This window comes from Fusarium vanettenii, assembly GCF_000151355.1.
Source record: "Fusarium vanettenii 77-13-4 chromosome 3 genomic scaffold NECHAsca_44_chr3_2_0, whole genome shotgun sequence".
In the NCBI taxonomy this organism is placed as follows: Eukaryota; Fungi; Ascomycota; class Sordariomycetes; order Hypocreales; family Nectriaceae; genus Fusarium; species Fusarium vanettenii.
This window is the reverse complement of record NW_003315844.1, coordinates 113347-130814: the sequence shown is the minus strand read 5'-3', so window position 1 is coordinate 130814 and position 17468 is coordinate 113347. Positions and strand designations below refer to the sequence as shown.

General features: G+C 53.0%; 6 protein-coding genes across 6 annotated transcripts; 3 read left to right on the top strand and 3 right to left on the bottom strand.

Annotated features, from left to right (window-relative positions):
- Nucleotides 1–685: 685 nt before the first annotated feature.
- Nucleotides 686–1078, top strand: NECHADRAFT_19687 (uncharacterized protein; the record flags this gene model as incomplete). Its single annotated transcript, XM_003041555.1, has 1 exon — nt 686–1078. A coding segment is annotated over one exon (393 nt), but the record flags the coding sequence as incomplete, so codon positions are not given.
- Nucleotides 1079–1394: 316 nt separating this feature from the next.
- On the bottom strand, nt 1395–2495 carry NECHADRAFT_34917 (uncharacterized protein; the record flags this gene model as incomplete). The annotated part of the gene is made up of 1 exon (XM_003041499.1): nt 1395–2495. The coding sequence occupies one exon, from the start codon at nt 2493–2495 to the stop codon at nt 1395–1397; it is 1101 nt and encodes a 366-aa protein (XP_003041545.1).
- Nucleotides 2496–2789: 294 nt separating this feature from the next.
- NECHADRAFT_66980 (uncharacterized protein) lies at nt 2790–4681 on the top strand. The gene is made up of 3 exons (XM_003041554.1): nt 2790–2912; nt 2967–3917; nt 3965–4681. Exons 1-3 carry the CDS (start codon nt 2819–2821, stop codon nt 4618–4620), a joined length of 1701 nt encoding a protein of 566 aa, XP_003041600.1. The 5' UTR covers nt 2790–2818; the 3' UTR covers nt 4621–4681.
- Nucleotides 4682–4939: 258 nt separating this feature from the next.
- NECHADRAFT_34931 (uncharacterized protein) lies at nt 4940–12431 on the bottom strand (the record flags this gene model as incomplete). Its single annotated transcript, XM_003041498.1, has 5 exons — nt 4940–5383; nt 5434–9912; nt 9965–12186; nt 12239–12306; nt 12367–12431. 5 exons carry the CDS (start codon nt 12429–12431, stop codon nt 4940–4942), a joined length of 7278 nt encoding a protein of 2425 aa, XP_003041544.1.
- Nucleotides 12432–13199: 768 nt separating this feature from the next.
- NECHADRAFT_77218 (uncharacterized protein) lies at nt 13200–13982 on the top strand (the record flags this gene model as incomplete). The annotated part of the gene is made up of 1 exon (XM_003041553.1): nt 13200–13982. One exon carries the CDS (start codon nt 13200–13202, stop codon nt 13980–13982), a length of 783 nt encoding a protein of 260 aa, XP_003041599.1.
- A 650-nt stretch (nt 13983–14632) lies between these two features.
- NECHADRAFT_77217 (uncharacterized protein) lies at nt 14633–16507 on the bottom strand (the record flags this gene model as incomplete). Its single annotated transcript, XM_003041497.1, has 2 exons — nt 14633–16367; nt 16422–16507. 2 exons carry the CDS (start codon nt 16505–16507, stop codon nt 14633–14635), a joined length of 1821 nt encoding a protein of 606 aa, XP_003041543.1.
- Nucleotides 16508–17468: the final 961 nt, after the last annotated feature.

Here is a 17468-nt window from a genome sequence, read left to right as displayed (position 1 = left end):
CAGCTAATATTTCACACGTCTAACAATGTCTAGGTCGGTCTCACCGACGGGCAATCACCCGAACAATGGCAAAAGGACATTTCCGACGCCCAAGCAGTCGGAATCGACGGTTTCGCCCTCAACATCGGCACAGACACATGGACCTTGACCCAGCTCCACCAAGCCTACGCAGCCGCCGAGGCCGCTTCTTTTGGTCTTTTCCTCTCGTTTGACATGCAGACGGCTTCTTTCGATTCTGCCGCCGTTGTTGATCTTATCAATACTTTCAAGGACTCGCCGGCGCAGATCAAGACGGATGAGAGGCCGCTTGTTAGTACTTTTGAGGGTGCTGGGTGGGCGGATCAGTGGGGGAGTGTCAGGCAGGGGACTGGGGGTATCTTTTTGGTGCCAGATTGGAGCAGTATTGGACCTGGTGGGTTGAAGGACAAGTTGAGCATTGTTGATGGAGCTTGTAAGTGTTTGTTGAAAGGGGGGTTGGGTTTATGCTAATGAGTACAGTTTCGTGGAATGCTTGGCCTGCGGCTGGACAAACAAAGATGACAGCCGACGAAGACCACGAATACAAGTCTGTCCTTGGAGATAAGCCCTTCATGATGGGAGTTAGCCCTTCATTCTACGTCAGTAAGTATCTGTCCCTAACCCCTCGTCATCAAACACAACTAACAAAGTACAAGACCTTGCGGAATGGGGCAAGAACTGGTATTCTTCCAGCGAATCCCTCTGGTACGACCGTTGGCTCCAAGTTCTCGACGTCCTCCCCGATGCCATCGAGATCATCACCTGGAACGATTTCAGCGAGTCGAGCTATATTGCGGATATTGTTCCTTCGCAGATTGTTCGTGGTGCAGAGGTTTATGTCGATGGATATGAGCACTCTGCTCTGCGCTCTCTGCTGCCTTATTTCATTCAGGCTTACAAGGCTGGATCTCCTGACGTGCCTCTTCCCAATGGAGAGACGGCTGTTGCTTGGTATAGAACCACATCCGCTACCCTTGGTTCCGATGGAGGCACCGTCTGGGGCCAAGACGGTACCGAGAGCGCAAGCGTCGGCGCCAAAGACGTCGTCAGCGTCGTAGCCATCACAACCGGCGAAGAAGAAGTCCTCATCAAGATCGGAGACTCTCGAGAGGAGAGGTTCATCGCCAACGGCACCGGTACCAGGGCGAGCTATTTTGAAGTCCCCTTTGATGGCAGTCTCGGCGAGGTCACGCTCCAGATGGGAGATCGAAGTGTTGTCGGAGGCGCTATTACTACTAATATGCCTTCGACGGGATACCTCAACTTTAACTCTTTGGCTATTGGACTTTAAATGTCTTGCCTGGTTTAAAGCTGTGTGTATACTTTCGTGAGACTGGGTCGTCTTAATATTCTTGTATTTTTAGACAAAAAAGATGTCATGTCTTCTTGACTTCAACTTGAAACTTGTCTATCCAATCCGTAAACTCATCCTTTTCACCCTGCCATCCCAACTTAAGCACTTCACCAACCCCAGCAGCACTGTTAAAGCACTCCTCCATAAGCCTATCAATCTCTTCAGGATCAAGATCATAGAATGCACCAGCCAAATCTCCAAACTCGTCCGGTAGCCCTTCTAGCACATTTGCCGTCTTGTCTAGTCGCTGGGGCATGTCGGATTTCGTGGTATCCTTGGGGAGTTTCTTGAAGCGGCGCTTGGAGATGGCTTGATATAGGAGGACAATCATTCGGAGACGCTTGAGAGTTGAGTCGAGACGGGGACGGATCTTGTCGGGGTCTGACTTGGGGATTGTTCCTCCTGAGCTCATTAGGTCGTCGAGCATGTCTTGCTTCGAGATGGAGGCGTCGCCGAGTTGATCTGCCAGGTCGTCCACCTCATCTTCGTCTTCGTCGTCATCTGGTTCCTCGTCTCCCCATTCCTTCATCTCCTCCATGACATCCTTGAGTGTATCTCTCCATTGTTCAGCCTTCTTGACAAAGAAGCCTCCCACGCCCATGGTAGCCAAACCAATGACATCGTCGCAAGCTGACCAGAGCATACCCGTCAGAGCGAGACTGCCCTTTCCGCCATCTCTGTTTCCACCAGAGAGAACCTTGCCATCCTTAGGAACCCTCTGCAGTAGCTTTTCTAGCTCAGCTAGAACATTTTGTGCTCTATAAGCAAGCTCTTTCCGAACAACAGCAGTGTATAGGTTCGTCTCGCATGCCTGTGCGGCACTCGCCAAACCGGGGATAGGACCCTTGACGAGTTCTCGAATAACGGTGGCCACGGCACTCGGTGTAAATGGTTCGTTGATGACGAGGAGAGAAATCTTTGTCCCGTGGGCTCGGATGAGGGAAGACGAGTCGCGGGCGAGAGCTAGGGCGTCGATGTCTGAAGAGGGAGAATCTGACGTGGACGAGGAGGATGGGTTTCGTTGGATCTCGGTGAGGACAGACTGGAGTTGTTTGAGGAGGGTTCTAGCTGTTTCGACGAGTGTGCTAAGGGCCTTGATGGCTTCTTGATCTGTAGGGGCCATTTTGAATACAACCGTAGAATAAATGAGTGTCGATATTCTCAGTTGGTGACTCTTGATGTTTTCTTTGGAGGGGCAACATTTTTTCTTTCTTATCCCCCACCTTTTAGTGCCCTCACCCCTCCAGTGGGTCCATCATTCCATCCATCACCGAACATTTACCGCCCAGGGGTTGTCAAGCCCCCTGTAGTTAGGTTAGTTTCAGTGGGTACCTCTCCCTTGTCGGTGTCGGTCTCGTCTCCTTCTGGCTGACCTGTCCAAACTCCAACTCTCAACGAGAGCGAGAGCTTCATCATTTGAACATTTAAAGCCTCGACACGTACAAAATGCAGCATCCAAGCTCTGTAGCTCTGCTGAGCGCTATCTACGCCTTTACATTGGCCGCTGCTGGCAGTCTGCCAAGAGGCGTAGGCCCTGAATGTACACACTCTCCTCCTGAAGCTATCCACAAGCTTTGAGCTAACAGCTATCAAGTCGCCGCTCACTACGACGGCAAGGAGACCTTCTCTTGCATCACAAACGCAGCCATCAAGCTGAGCTTGAGCCAGGTCAACGATAACTCGTGCGATTGCCCCGACGGCTCCGACGAACCTGGCACCGCTGCCTGCGCCAACATCGATCCTCTCTCCCCCGAGCAGCCCCTTGAAGGTTCCGTGTCTGGCACGACCAACACCACTAATGCTCTTCCTGGCTTCTGGTGTGCCAATGAGGGTCACATTGGCATGTATGTGCCTTTTAGTTACGTCAATGATGGCGTGTGCGATTACGATATCTGCTGTGATGGCACCGAGGAGTATGGTGGTGTAGGCGGTGTCAAGTGCGAGAACCGATGTGCCGAGATTGGAAAGGAATACAGGAGGTTAGAAGAAGAGAAGCGAAAGAATATGGAAAAGGCAGCCGAGCAACGAGACGTTCTCATCAAGGAAGCTCAATCTCTCCGTCAACAGGTCGAAGCCAAGGTCATCGACCTCAAGAAGGAGATTGCCAACCTCGAAGCCAAGAGAGAAGAGCTAGCCAAGAAGCACCGCGAAGTCGAGCAAGAGGAAAAGGGCAAGGTCGTCCGCGGCGAAGGCAGCGGTGGAAAGCTGGGTGTTCTCGTCGGATTGGCCAAGGCACGCGTCAACGAGCTCAGGGATACACTCAACAACGTCGTCGACCAGCGCGACGCGCTCAAGGACCGAGTCGGTGAGCTGGAGGAGCTGCTTACAAAGTTCAAGTCCGAGTATAACCCCAACTTCAACGACGAGGGTGTCAAGTCTGCCATTAGGTCTTTTGAGGACTACTCGGCTCGTGTCGAATCTGAGAAGAGTCAGAGGCAAGACGTTAATGACGCTGATCTCTTGAGTGTCCTCAGGGAGGATAGTGAGAGTAATGGCGTTAACTGGAAGGAGTTTGAGGAGGTTGACGGCAGCGACACTGACATCAGTAAGTCACACAACCCCTATCTACAAGATCATCACTAACATGTCCAGTCTACAACTTCGAAGCCTACCTCCCATCCTTCGCCCGCTCCCTTCTCCACGGTACCCTCGACTCCCTCCGCGTCTGGCTCGTCACAAACGGCCTCCTCGCCGACAACACAGCCCCTGGCCAAGAATCCACCCTCGTCCGCGCCGCCCGCGAAGCCCTCGCAGCTGCAGACAGAGACCTCGAGAAGAAGGCCAAGTCGCTCGAGTCAGAGCAGGCAGACCTCGACAAGGACTACGGCCCCGAGGGAATCTTCCGCGCCCTCAAGGGCAAGTGTATCAGCCTCGACGCGGGAGAGTACACGTACGAGCACTGCTGGCTCGACAAGACGATGCAAAAGTCAAAGAAGGGACACGGCCACAGTGGCATGGGTTTCTTCAACCGCGTCGACCACGACATCGCAGACGACGAAGAACGTCTCGACGGAAAGAGTCTCGGCAAGGGAGAGCGCATTGTTCTTCGGTACGAGGACGGTCAGCAGTGCTGGAACGGTCCCAAGAGGCGGACCGACGTGTGGCTGGGCTGCTCAGAGACCGAGGAGCTCTGGAGGGTCAGCGAGATGGAAAAGTGTGTTTACAAGATGGAGGTTGGAACACCGGCTGCCTGTGATTTTCAGGAGATCGCTGCGAGGCAGGCCTCTCGGGGAAAGGATGAGCTATGAGGAGATGGATCAAGGTAAATACTATGCCTGCTATCGCATATAAAACAAGACTTTGACTTTGACTTGATCTATACACGCTGATAGAGTAAACTAAATCACCGGCGTCGCTTGAGTGACTGTATAAAAACAGCCAAGTCGTGACTGTTATAACACATGCTACTCGCTCGTACATCAATTACATCTCCACATGTAAAAAGAGGCAATTCCCTTCCGTCACGAATCAATCCCTGATATCAATCATCAAAGCCCTCCCAACTCCTCTAAACACATCTACAAAACAAGGGGGTATCTCAGATCCCACGCAGAGACAAGCCCCCGTCTACCAGAAGCTGCACCAACCGATATAGTGCTGGCACAGATTCTCCAGCTTGGTCGCCTCCATGATGAGCTTGTTGACCTGGTTGATCACGTCGAGCTCTTCATTGTTCTTAAAGTCCCGACCCGTGAGCTTCTGCGCCACGCGGTCCAGCACCTCGACTGCTCGCGCGTTCTGGCTCTCCACCTCCTGAGTGCCGTTAACCATGGGGTTGCCGTCTTGTGCTGCTGAGCTGTTGGTCCTGGCTCGGCTTCGTGTTGGTGGTGCAGAGGGCTCAGCTGCATTGAGCAGCTCAGAGGGTGCAACATCGCTGTCGAGGATGGACTGGCGTCTAGCTCGGACTCCTCCCGCGCCAGGGATTGGTGCGTCTCTCTCAGAGCGGAAGTTGGGGCCTGCTGGCGAAGCAGCATTGGTCAATCGCCAGGTAAGAAGGGGGTCATGGATGAACTGTCACCTGTTAGTATCATATCACATCAACAAAAAATGAGGCAACTCACCGCTTCAAGAACAGCCATGACACTCTCCTTGTTGTCTCTCAACACCCTCATCACGTTCTCGCATGTAATCCTGAAGCTACCCTCAATGTTGCTGACCTCCATCGCATACGTCAACATGCGAGTCAGTCGGAAGGGAACCCGCTCGGGGTATTTCTCTCGCTTCATGGCAACCTCGAAACAGTCACCGAAATCAATGTGGATGATCTTGCCAGTGACTCGGTCGAGCATCAGGTTGGAAGGATGACGATCTCCCAGACCCAGGATATAGCCCACCATAGACATGACACCAAGCGAGCGTGTGTAGTTTGTTCTTCTCTCAAGCCAGGCCTCGGACGACTTGGACTTGAGCCACAGCACACGGTACAGATCTTGGCCCGTTGTGTTGTCAAGCGCATAACCAAAGACCTCGACTTTCTGCATCAAGGTCAGGTTGTCGTAATCGGGCGCCATCTGGAGCATGATGCGGTGCTCAATGTTGAGCAGGATCTTGCGACTCTCGCGGTATTCCCTAATCAGCACGTGGAGAGTATCGCTGTTGGGAACCCAGCCCAGCAGACCACTATTCTGCGACAGCGGGATGGCCGGATACCGCTGGATGTTGAGGTGGCGCTTGTAGCACTCCGAGTCATGGGCCAGGAGGGTGTTGCACAGGCCGAACAGCTGCATAACTCGTTCGTCCTGGCGAATATCTTCATGTCCCTTGAGCAGGAAGGCTGATGACTTGCCATCGCTGCCGTTGATATTGAGCTTCCGCGGCCTTTGCTTAGAGTTGATAACGCTAAACGTCGTCTCGAAGGACATTATCCTCACGATCGGCTGTCCACTCTTGTACGTTCCGGGGACAGCCAAGTCAAGATTCTTGGCGTTAAGCAGCTTGGGTGAGCAGTATGTCAACTCTAGGGTCGTAACCTGAGGTAGTTGCCTGCTGATCCTGCGGAATACCTGATAGTACAGGTCCCAGGCTTGGTTCAGGTCGTTGACATCTTGGCTTGTCTCGTATTGTCGGCACCAATCTTGAGCCTCCTTCAAATCTCTACCAAAGGCCTGGGCGAAAGAGATCTCTCGAAGGGTCTCGGGTCCTCGCTCGAGAAGCTCGTGCAGTGGCTCAAGAGTCGCAAACATCCCTTCAATGTTGTGATCGCCAAAGTACAGTCGTGATGCTTCTTCCAGTCCCTCGTGCCAAAGTTCATGCCACAGAACAGCCACACGGATCAGCTCGTGACTAACCGTGTCAGCCTGGGCAACCAGATTCGCGCTATGCTGTCGCATGCTGTCCATAATCTGGGCGGCAGAGCGCGATCTACGGGTGTTCTGCCACGACTTCATAGCCACGGTCAGGGGGTACACCAGAGCCTGAGGGTGAGCTCGTCCGACATCAGCAAGCAGGTTATGAACGGACTGCTGGACGCGCTTGTTAGGCTGATTGATTCTGGCAATGAGCTGAGGAATGACCTCCAGCCATGTATCGACGCTGACGTTGGCGAAACCTTCAGTGACGGCCGCGTTGACATCGGCACTGCCTCCATGTGTGAACCAGAGCGTGAGCAACCGAAGAGTATCCTGTAGCGAGCTTCCCTGTGACAGGGCAATTGACTTGAAGAAGCCCTTGACGGCCGGGACAACGTGTTCTATCACCATAGCCTGATCCGTCCTCGACAAGTGGCCTTCGTTTCTCGCTGACAGCGCCTGAACAATCTCAAAGTTGGCCAATGCCCAGGCATGCCAGGCCTTGTACCATCGAGGATTGTACTTTGTCGCTTGCGAGTACGATGTAAGAATGTCCTGGACTTGGGTGTATTGCCAGTCATCCTTGTTGAGAGCAATCAGCCACTCGCCCTGCCTGAGGTAGCACTTGGCCAGCAGCACCGTCTGGTCATACAAGGCGCGTTGAGTCTGCGGGCTCATGAGGGAAGGGTCCATCTGGTTCTGGAAGCCGTACTCAGTGGCCATACCCATGTCGCCGCCTGTCTGAGCACTGAGATGGGCTCTAGCAATATCCAGGCGATGGGCGGCATCGTTGGTAAACTTGCGCAGGCAGTACAGAGTCTTCTCAGCGGTACCAGACAACTTAAAACCGGGCTGCTGTCCGAGCTCCCACTGGTACTTGAGCACAGCGTAGATGACTTGCGCTGCTGTGTTCCTAGGCCCGGGCGCCGTCGGTCTCTCGTTCCAGTAGGGGATCATAGACTCCAGAGGAGCGTCACTGCCAATGAGTTGCTTGAGCGACTTCTCGGCCAGTCCCATTCTGCCAGACTTGCGGCACAGGTTGGCAAACTTGATCCACATGTGCATGTTCTCCGACGGTGCAATCACTATAGCACGCAGTCGCAGCATGCGCTGCCAAACCTCGACGTTCCTCTGGCAACCCTTCAATCGAGTCTCCCAGGTTCGTCTCATAATGGCTTGCTTCTTCTCGTCGCACTGTTTGTAGACGATAAGTTCCTCCAGCTCAGCCAGCATCTGAACTCGGACCACAACCTGGTACGCTCGGTTGTACGACTCGCTAACCAACGCGCTCAGCTCGGTGTCCAGTCCTTCTCGGGCTTGCTGCACGCAGGCGATGGCCTCGCGGAACTGGTTTCGGTGGAGAGCCAGGATTGCTCCAAAGAATGATCGGTCAGGCGAGTACCTCTTGAGGGACGAGAGATAGTTGTCCATGGAGTCCCACTTATTCAGACCCCATGCGGCAGCCGTGGCGAGGGGTGCTATCATCCTCTGGACCTCGGGTGTCGAGTTGGCCCAGGTGCTGCCAGTCAAGGTAGCCAGTGCTTCCCACTCGCCAAGGGCATGCAAACAACGCATCTTGCCCATGACAATGTCGACAGGAATTGCCTGGTCTTCAGGCACCTCCGCCTCTCGCTTGTTGTAGAAAGCCAGTGCTTCCTCCCAACGCTCCAACTTCTCGAACCATGTCTCCCGCAGCTGAATGCCTTCCTTATACAATTGAGCTTTGCGGAGAATACCGATAGCAGCATCAGACTGCTGAAGCTGATTGTTGATAACGATCAGGGCCTCGACAGCGCCACTGCTCTGGTCCTGCAGGAACTCGAGTTCCTTGTAGTGCAAGGCCTTTGCATAAGCGTGACAGCGAGCAGCCTCCCTACCCAGCACCCGAATGTCAATCGGCAAAGCCTTGTCGTCATGCTCCATAAACTCGGCAAGGTTGAGCAGAAGTCCAAGCAGATCAGGTGGGACGTTCTCTGACTTGATGGCGCTTTCGATGTTCTGGATGAGCTCGTCCTGGAACTGTTCGTACAGCTCGCTCCAGCATGACACAAACGCCGAGTTGAACAGTTCTCGTGCCAGAGGCAGGTAAACACTTGCGAGACTAGCACAGGCTCGCAGAGCGTGATTCGGAGATTCAGTCAGCAGAGTTGTGCTGAATCGTCGCAGCCATTCTTGCCAATCTTCCTTGGTCGACTTGCCCTTAGTGTCCCAAGCGGCCTTGAGATGAATGGCGTTCATCTCCAGCTTCTTCGTTCCTTGGTCAGCAAAGGTAGGCTCCTCCGATCCATCGGCAAATCGATCGGCAGAGCTCAGATCCTGAGGCAAAACCTCACCCTTCTGCAGCTTGCTGACAAAAAGCTCGTAGTTGGGGTGCTGGATCTGATGCTGGTTGATGGTCTTGTTGACGGTACCCATAAAGTGGAGGTAATCCTTGCCCAGCTGCTGAATAAGGGCACAGAGGGTGTCCAGAGCAGCCAGTCGCAGCTGAGGCTCTCCCATGTCCAACACACGCGTCAGTGGGTGGATGATCTTTGCAGCGTAGTCGTTGAGGTTGACTTGACGCGAGATCTTTCCAATCGTGTCGATAGCCTGCTTTCGAATGAAGGTGGGCTGACCCTGCTTCTCAAATGTGCGCACAATCACAGGAATGATGAGATGCATGTACTCCTCGGCACTGGCACCAAACACCAAGAAAGCATGCATCACCCTCTCCGACGGGGTGCGCTTAGCAGAGGTGTCCTTGTCAAGAACGCCAAGCATCAGCGGAAGGAGACTGGCCAGATAAATCTTGAACTCTCCCTCAAGAGACCTTGATATGGCCTCGACAAGAGACATGATGGTGGTCTGAAGTGATGGTGACGTGTGCCAGTATTCTTGCAAGATCTCGACAATGTCCGGGAGATAATTTCTGATATGCTGTCGGACAATGCTAACGAGAGTTGCCAACTGGTTGAAGTAGGACTCCAATCTTGTGGAGGTAGCAGACCTGATGACATGGAGGAAGGCCGGTATGATTCTATCAAGAAACGACACACACTCCAGTCCCAGGGTGCGAAAGATGTTCATAATTGCTTCAATCACAGCTGCGTGGTGCTGTACCAGAGACGGATCTTTGAGGATTTGCAGAAGGGCGTTGATAACGACGGTCGGGAAATACTCCTTGTTTGATGGGGTCAAGCCCGTCATCATGAGGGAAATGTCTGTCAGCTGGTTGGACTCGAGACGTCGGGCATCCGGTGTTCGTTCTTCGACCTGTTGGCTCAGTTAGTATCCAATTCCTGCTAGAAGTGCTTCAAGAACTTACCTGATGCTTGTATGGATCGAGGGCACCCAGGATACCCATCAGTTTGATGGTCTCCTGCCGTAATGGCGCCCGTTGTCCCTCGGTTCGGATAATGCTCTGGAGAATCTCCAAGAGCTGTGGATATTCAAGGTAGGGCTCGATGACATAGCCGGAGTTGCTGGCCAACTGTCCCAGGGCATGCAAAGCGGCTTCTCGCTTCGAGTTAGAGCTCTGATCTTGCAGCGCATCGATGATGAGCGGCATCAGGCGGTCCTTGTATGGCAGCATGTCCTCGCCGCCCACAGTCGCAAGCTCACCAATCGCCTTGAGAATGGTGGCCGCAACTGAGGGGTTAGAATCATTCGCCTTGGGAAGCAAAACCGAAATCATGGGTTCGACGTAAGGCTTGATCAGGGACTGTGCATTCTGAACCAAGAGACTCAGAAGCTTGGCACTCTCTTCCTTGCTACGGGCGACGTCGGAGAACTCAAGCTCAGTGAGCATCTGAATGAGAGTCTTGCGGAGCGAAGGGATGACATATGCTGGGTTGTATCTAGCCAGGCGACCAATAATGGAGATGGCAACCTCTCGGATCGAAAAGACCTCGTCGTTCAGAGCGAAAAAGAGGATGCGAATGTTTTCCGCCTTGGCCAGGTGTCGGTCAAATCGCTCGTCGAGAGCCGCCAGGACGGTCCGTCTAATGGTAGGTTCGGGGTCCGAGACTCCGACGGTCAAGAGCTTCTCGATGACATCGCCAACAACCTGTAGCGCATGGTAACTGGTCTGGTTGACAATGGGGTCACGGACGTAAAGCTGGCAGCAGGTCAAGGCCGCAGCTTCACGGATCTCCGGATCCTCATCCTCCACATACTTGATCGCCACGTCGCGGACAAACTCGTTCAGAACATGGCCGGAGAAGTCGAAGCTTCCGAGAGTGTTAAGCGCCAGCTTCACCTCGGCCCTCCGGTGCTCATAAGCCAGGGGGTCCTTGGCGTCCTTGGGGATAATCGGCACCGAGTTGAGTGTGTTTGGCTGTGGTGCGCCAAGAGGCTTGAAAGGTTCACCACACAGAACAACGCTGAGCATGTCAAGGAGTCTCTCCTGGATTGTCGGCTTGACGGGTGGGATATAGAAGGCCATGTCGACAAGGGCCTGGGTGAGCTTAGGAGTGAGGTCACACGCAAAGATGGGGTCCAGCAGTGCTTCCATGTACTTGCTCAAGGTCTGGCCGACAGCCACGGCAAGCCTGCTGATGCAGTCAAAGACGGGGTCCACTGAGCCTCTCTTACGAGACTGAATGCTGAGGCCTTCGCGCACGTAGATGAGCACACCGTCGAGGTAGGGAGCGATTGCGCTTTTGACCGAGTTGGCGATGTTACCGATGGCAAGGAAAGCGTCATTACGCTCCTTGTCCTTCTTAAGCATGCCAGACAAGTAAACCATGAACTTGTGTAGCCACGTGTGGGCAAAGTCAGCTGGGGAATAGCTGGCCAGATCGGGGATCAGAAGCACCACAGTCTTTCTGATGGTCGGGTCTCGATGATCCTTGTGCTTGAAAACAATGTCGCAAGCCTGCTGGTAGTGTTCCTGCATGTACATGGCTCCCTGTTCGAGGAGCTCCTTCAGGACGAGTAGCGAACCGTGGACGGACTCGACTGTGTTAACCTTGAGTCCTTGCTTCGATTCATTGTAAATCTTGCTCATCCACAACTGCTTCATCTCTTGGTCTCGCTCGCGGAGGATTCGGAAGCAGGCGCTAACTGTCTCTGCCGACGTCGCACGGATGAGCTGTCTGGAATCTCTAAGTCCAACCCAGATCCAGTCGAAGATGGTCGGGATGTATTGATACATCAGAGTCGGCGCGCTGCGGGCGAGTTCTCGAAGAACGAGCACCGCACTATATCGTCGTTCCTCTACACGGTCGTTCTGGAGCCATTCGAGCGCTGTGTTGACCTCCGAGTCCACCAACTCAGATATCAAGGAGCCACCAGGTCGACAAAGCTTTCCCAGGGCGATCGCGGCAGGCTGCATCGGATTGATGTCTTTTCCTCGGAGGATCGTTTTCAAGTTCTGTGTGAAACGCGTATATTTAGCGGACATATCAACACCCTCGAAATCGATGAGCGCATCGAGAGCGTAGATGCCGCCCAGGCGTTCGGAAGAGTCGTTGCCATGTGTGATGAGATGCGTAATCTTGTTGTTGACGGCATTGTAGAAGGCGAGGAATTGCTCAGGGCTCAGGTCTGAGAGGAGGTTAGCAGCAGCTCGGTTCTGGGTTTTCGTCCGATCTCATACCTCGATGGCAGACAACTACGAGCTCCCGAAGCTGTATCGCAGACCGTTTGCGCACATCGTCGCCGCTCCTGCTGCAGAATTAGCATCCATGATTCATCAGGCGCAGCTAGCAGCCACTCAAAACCTACCTCGAACGAAGGCCACGAGTGATGTATTCAAGCCGCTCTAAAGCGACCTGCTGTGCTTGTGCCATGTTGCCCGTATGGCACTCGGATTCGATCGATCAACGTCGCATGTACTTTGATAGAGAGGGCCCGGAAGGCGGGCTATCGCGTGGTCGGGCAAAGGTTGAGGTCGGGCGGGGAGTAGTTGGAGATCAAGCTTCGAGTCCAACGAGGAGCGCGCAGCCGAGTACGTGTCGTCTGCTTTTGGGGAACGCGGATAACGAGGGGACGAGAAGAGATGCTCTGATGTGTATATAAGTTAATGAACGCCGCCCTCAAGCAGGCACCAGCTCAGCGAACGTCCTTCACAGGCGCATCGCTTTGTTGTTGCTTACGGGGAAGTTGAGGTTGGTAGCTTGGGTCAGGCGGAGGGCATTAGATTGACCTGAGGTTTGGAATTAGCGGGCCAACCGTGGAGTAGTGCCGAGGTGCTAGTACAGTGTCAATTGCTAAGGTATTCCCCTTAGCGTCACAATATGGTGCGGGTCTCACAGTGCATTCAACTCTTGATACGGTTAAGATACAAAAGTCTCAACGCTTATCGATAAGCCCCAAATCTTAGGAATTAGGAATCGCCTCAACCTGGTAGGAGCCTTGGTTGTATGTTCCACTCTCACAACTATTCGCCCATCTTCTATCCCACGCGCCATTTATCCATTCTATCCTCATCTTGGTGTTTCCGTTTACCTGATCACGCGACTTTAACCCTCTCTTACCGCATCTTCGAACTCTATCTCGCCTGTCGCGCAGTCTGCGCCTCTCGATCGATTCCCCTGCATTCCCCTCAATCAACAACCATGGGTAACGACGGCGGCTCGATCCCTAAGCGTCGCGAGCTTGTCAAGAACGCAGCCCGTGCCAAGACCGTTTCCGAACTCAAAGCCACGGCACTCGAATCACTTGCTCATGCATGGGCTCACTGCGCACTGAGTGGCGAACCCCTCGACATCGACACCGTCGTCTCGGACTGGCGCGGGCGCCTTTACAACTACGAAGCGATCCTAAAAGGCTTGATGCCATCAGACGATCCGAACGATATCACGCCCTCGAGTTTAGGAATCAAGTCTCTGCGGGATGTGGCGAAGCTAAAGGTGTCTAAGAGCGGCAGCAAGTGGGTGTGCCCCATTTCGATGAAGGAGCTGGGTCCTGCCGTCAAGGCTGTCTACCTGGTGCCTTGCGGGCACGTATTCGCCGACGTGGCAATGAAGGAGATTCAGGAAAAGGCGTGTCCGGAGTGTGGTGTGGAGTTCAGCGAAGACAACATCATTACGATCTTGGCGACCACAGAAACAGACGTCGAGCGACTAGAGAAGCGAATGGAAAAGCTCAAGGGCCAAGGGTTGGCACACACATTGAAGAAGGACAAGTCAGAAAAGAAGAAGAAGCGCAAGGGTGATGATCTAAAGGAGGAGGAGGCCAAAGCCGCAGGCAAGGAGAACGGCAAGTCGGGGAAGAAGGAGGACTCCAGGATCAGCGGCATCAACAACTCATTTGCAGCTTCGTTGACGGCCAAGGTCCTGGCTGAACAGGATGAGCGGAATAAACGGAGAAAGTTGGTGGCAGAGGCGGCTAGAGGTTGAAACATGATGATGATAGTTCGCACTGAATACTGATACCCCTTTGATGTTGGAAACATATCTATAATGCTTTCATGCTCAACTCAACGTATGCGAAGTCTACCCAACCTGCAATTTACGGATCCATACCAATTGATGGTTCCATGTCCGAGACAAGATGTTTCTTAGTTCGCTTATACCAATCGTCCATCAATTCGGGTTTGAGTAACCACATGGATGAAAGTCAGCCATGTTTGGTACAAACAAGCCTACCAAACTTGAAAGCTACTTTTAAAATGATAATTGTAATATTTTTTCTCGCTTCCGATATCCCGGAGCCCTTGTGACACGGCATTGATTGCGGTTGATCCATCATTCTGGATCCTCTCATGATGCCCTAGGGTAGCAAGCGAAGCAAGACAAGTGGCGGCGATCACCCGTTGTGAGACATCGTCAAATCAATCTGCATGGGTTCATACAAAGGAGAAATAAAAACGTATCGTTTTGGCATGTGACGCGTTAAGTTTTAATTGGTAATATCATGCATGTTATGTCATTTATATCGTCAACTATATTTCCAACACGTCTCATGAAGCCATCATCATCATCTATAGAACAATCATTCACACCAAACAAAACCAACTCCTCGCTTTCCTTTAAATTCCATCGCATCTTCAACATCTCAAAAACTCCCTCGTAACCTTCCACTGCGTCTGCCCCGGTTCAGGATCCTGGAAGAAAGTTGTCCAAATTCCCCCATCCTCAGCCACCCCGATGATGGCATTCTTGATCCGCCGATGCTCAGGGACTCCAAACGGCGACTCGAGGCTCGCTGACTTGAGAGCGGCGGTATCGAGCTGCTGAATACCCTCGAGGGCTGCTGTTATCGGCGACATGGGCTCGGACATGTTGCTTGGTGAGGACATGCTTGACGCGCCGCTCCCGGGCGTGTTGCCTGCGACACTTTCTGTTGGCGTTGGATCGGTAAATGTCGGCGGCAGTGCAGGGAGAGTGGGAGGACTCGACACGTCAATCTTGATCTTTCTAGCGCTGCATGTGTGGATGTCGAAAGACCCGGACTCAGAAGAGCCTTGGCTTGAAGATTCTGCATTGGTGGACATGGCGCTTAATGTGAGATCTAGGGGATCCTGGATATCGGACTCTTCAAACTCAATGATACGAGCAGCGATCACGGCCGTTTCGCGGACGTGCCAGAGATTCTCCCGCCTATTCCGCATCTGCTCTCGAGTTAGGAGCTTGAGGGCTGCCCTTCGCAGCAAGGGATGACGACATTTGATTGCAGTCCAGTACACAGGAGCGACGAGTTCCGTCTCAAAGGTGAAGGGCTCCAGCTTGGAATTTGTGGGAATAGAACCAATGACAGAAGATGCGAGGGAGATGATGGATGCGAATGCCGGGAGATGCGCATCGAATGCAAGCTCGGATGTCTGCAAGGATGTGGATATCCAGACCAAGCTTGCCTGGTGATACATTCGGAGAATGTTCAACTGGCTCTCCAAGGCTGGAGACTGCGGACTCATCGAGGTGAGGACGGTAAATGCGGCGTACCACCTGCTGACTTGCGACAAGAGTCGTTGCTGTTCGTTCTGGAGCTGCTGCATGACTAGAGGATCGCAATTAGGATCAAAGGCAATGGCATGCGCTCTTGTACCGAACTGCAAGCCTTCATCCAGGATCAGATACAGGCCGTACCGAGCCTCTTCAATGGTCGCAAACACGGCGGGCACCTCGACCCAGGCTCTCAAGTGGTTTGGGATAGGGTTAGGGCGACTACCAAAGAGGAAACTCGAGAGACTCAGACGCGTGTATATCGGTACGAGCGAGCGCTTCACCATCTCCATTGTTGAAGAGTGTCCGTCGCCTAGACCTGAGAGGATCTTTCGACCCTGGCAGATGTGCATCTGAGCAGCCGAGTCGCGGTCTGCTAGGAACTCGACGCAAATAAAGAGGATGCAGACGAGGAGTGGAATGGCCGAGGGTTCATCGCGTTGAGCCCAGTTGCGCAACGACGTGATGGCATTTCCATACTCTCGAAATGCAAATCGCGTATCAAGCTTGTGTCCCGTTTTGCTTCTAGAGTCAACGGCCTCATGAAGACTGCTAATGGCCAATATCGCGTGGCGCACGGCTGGCTCCGACGCGCTCATCTTCATGACCAAACCACCCCAGAAGCCCGTATCAAACGGCCCAGACAAGATCTTGGAAGTACGCGAGCGGTAGTAATCAAAAGCGCGCGTCTCAGCTGGAGACCCAAAGCCGGGCGATGGACTAAGCGATAGAGGCTCTGGGGAAGAGTTTGGCGTTTGGCGATAGCCATCGCATTTGCGGCCTGTTTTGATACATCGTAGACAATGAGGCTTTGCTTCGTCGCACTTGACTTTTCGAATTCTAGATAAGAGTCAATGGATGTTTAGAAGAGTAGCAAGATGAGAGGAGACGGACTTGCAGGTTATGCAGCCAGTCCGGACCTTTTTACTCCCCTTGCGTCCCGATGGCTTTGGACTTGTCTGAGAGGGGAGTGAGATCATGTCGGCTACCAACAAAGAAGAGAGTAAAATATTAGGGCAAGAACAAGAAGTCCGAGATCAAGAGTCCGAGCCGGTCAATGAGGGGAAAAGAGGGCGGGCGATGGGGATTGTTTATTGCTTGTCATCAACAGGCGCCGATCCTTCTACCATGCCCGCCTTGATGCTTACAAGGGACCCCTGGAATCTAAGCACAGCCCGCCCCGCGGAGAGGCGCTGTCAAGATGTTCGCGTCTAAGGCTGGGGCTGTGAGACGGAGCCACGATGAGGTGTCATTGATGGAGCCCTATGAACTGCTGGGGTATGATGGGAAGCTTGTTTAGTGTCTTTTGTTTCATGTCTAATTCGGTTTATTTTGGCTTTTGGCTGTGTCGAAGAATAGGGTAAATTCCGAGCTGATGTCATTGACCAAGGCCGATATTCACAGCAACAGGCTGTCAGACATTGACAATCTAGCAAGGGTTAACACAGAAGATTGAGGATACTGAGAAGCACCAAGATAAAATAAACAGTGAATGGCCTCATGTCAACTGCCGCCACAAGTCCAACGCCAAGAAAATGACATTCCAAGCTTGGCATAGGGCTCACATTCTACACAAGAAACAAGCAAAACTCTAATGAAAGGAACACCAACAACCGGTTTCATCAATACAGTCAGACAGAAGTTCCTGCATCTTTCAATGCCTTGGTAAGCGTAAAAAACGCCTCAGCCTTACAAGACCTGACCGTTGGAGGGCTGCTCCACACGGAAGCTATCGCCAACCCTTGCTGCTCATCTCTTATTGGCTCGCTCGGACTCGACCTCGGACTCTGCCGTTCGCATCCCCGCGCGGCTCTTCCCTTGGGTGCGCTTTCATCTTGTTCCCGAGTCTGAGCCTCGATGTGGCATCGGCTCCAAGGGATAAGCTCGCACTTGCTGGTCCGAGATTAGATGCTGATGGTCAAACGTGTAGTCGACGCCTTC

Bases quoted from the DNA above. Each gene is read 5' to 3' on its own strand.
- NECHADRAFT_66980 (XM_003041554.1), top strand. From the start codon at position 2,819: ATGCAGCATCCAAGCTCTGTAGCTCTGCTGAGCGCTATCTACGCCTTT. The intron at 2,913-2,966 runs GTACACACTCTC...ACAGCTATCAAG, and splicing joins AAGAGGCGTAGGCCCTGAAT to TCGCCGCTCACTACGACGGC. The intron at 3,918-3,964 runs GTAAGTCACACA...TAACATGTCCAG, and splicing joins CGGCAGCGACACTGACATCA to TCTACAACTTCGAAGCCTAC.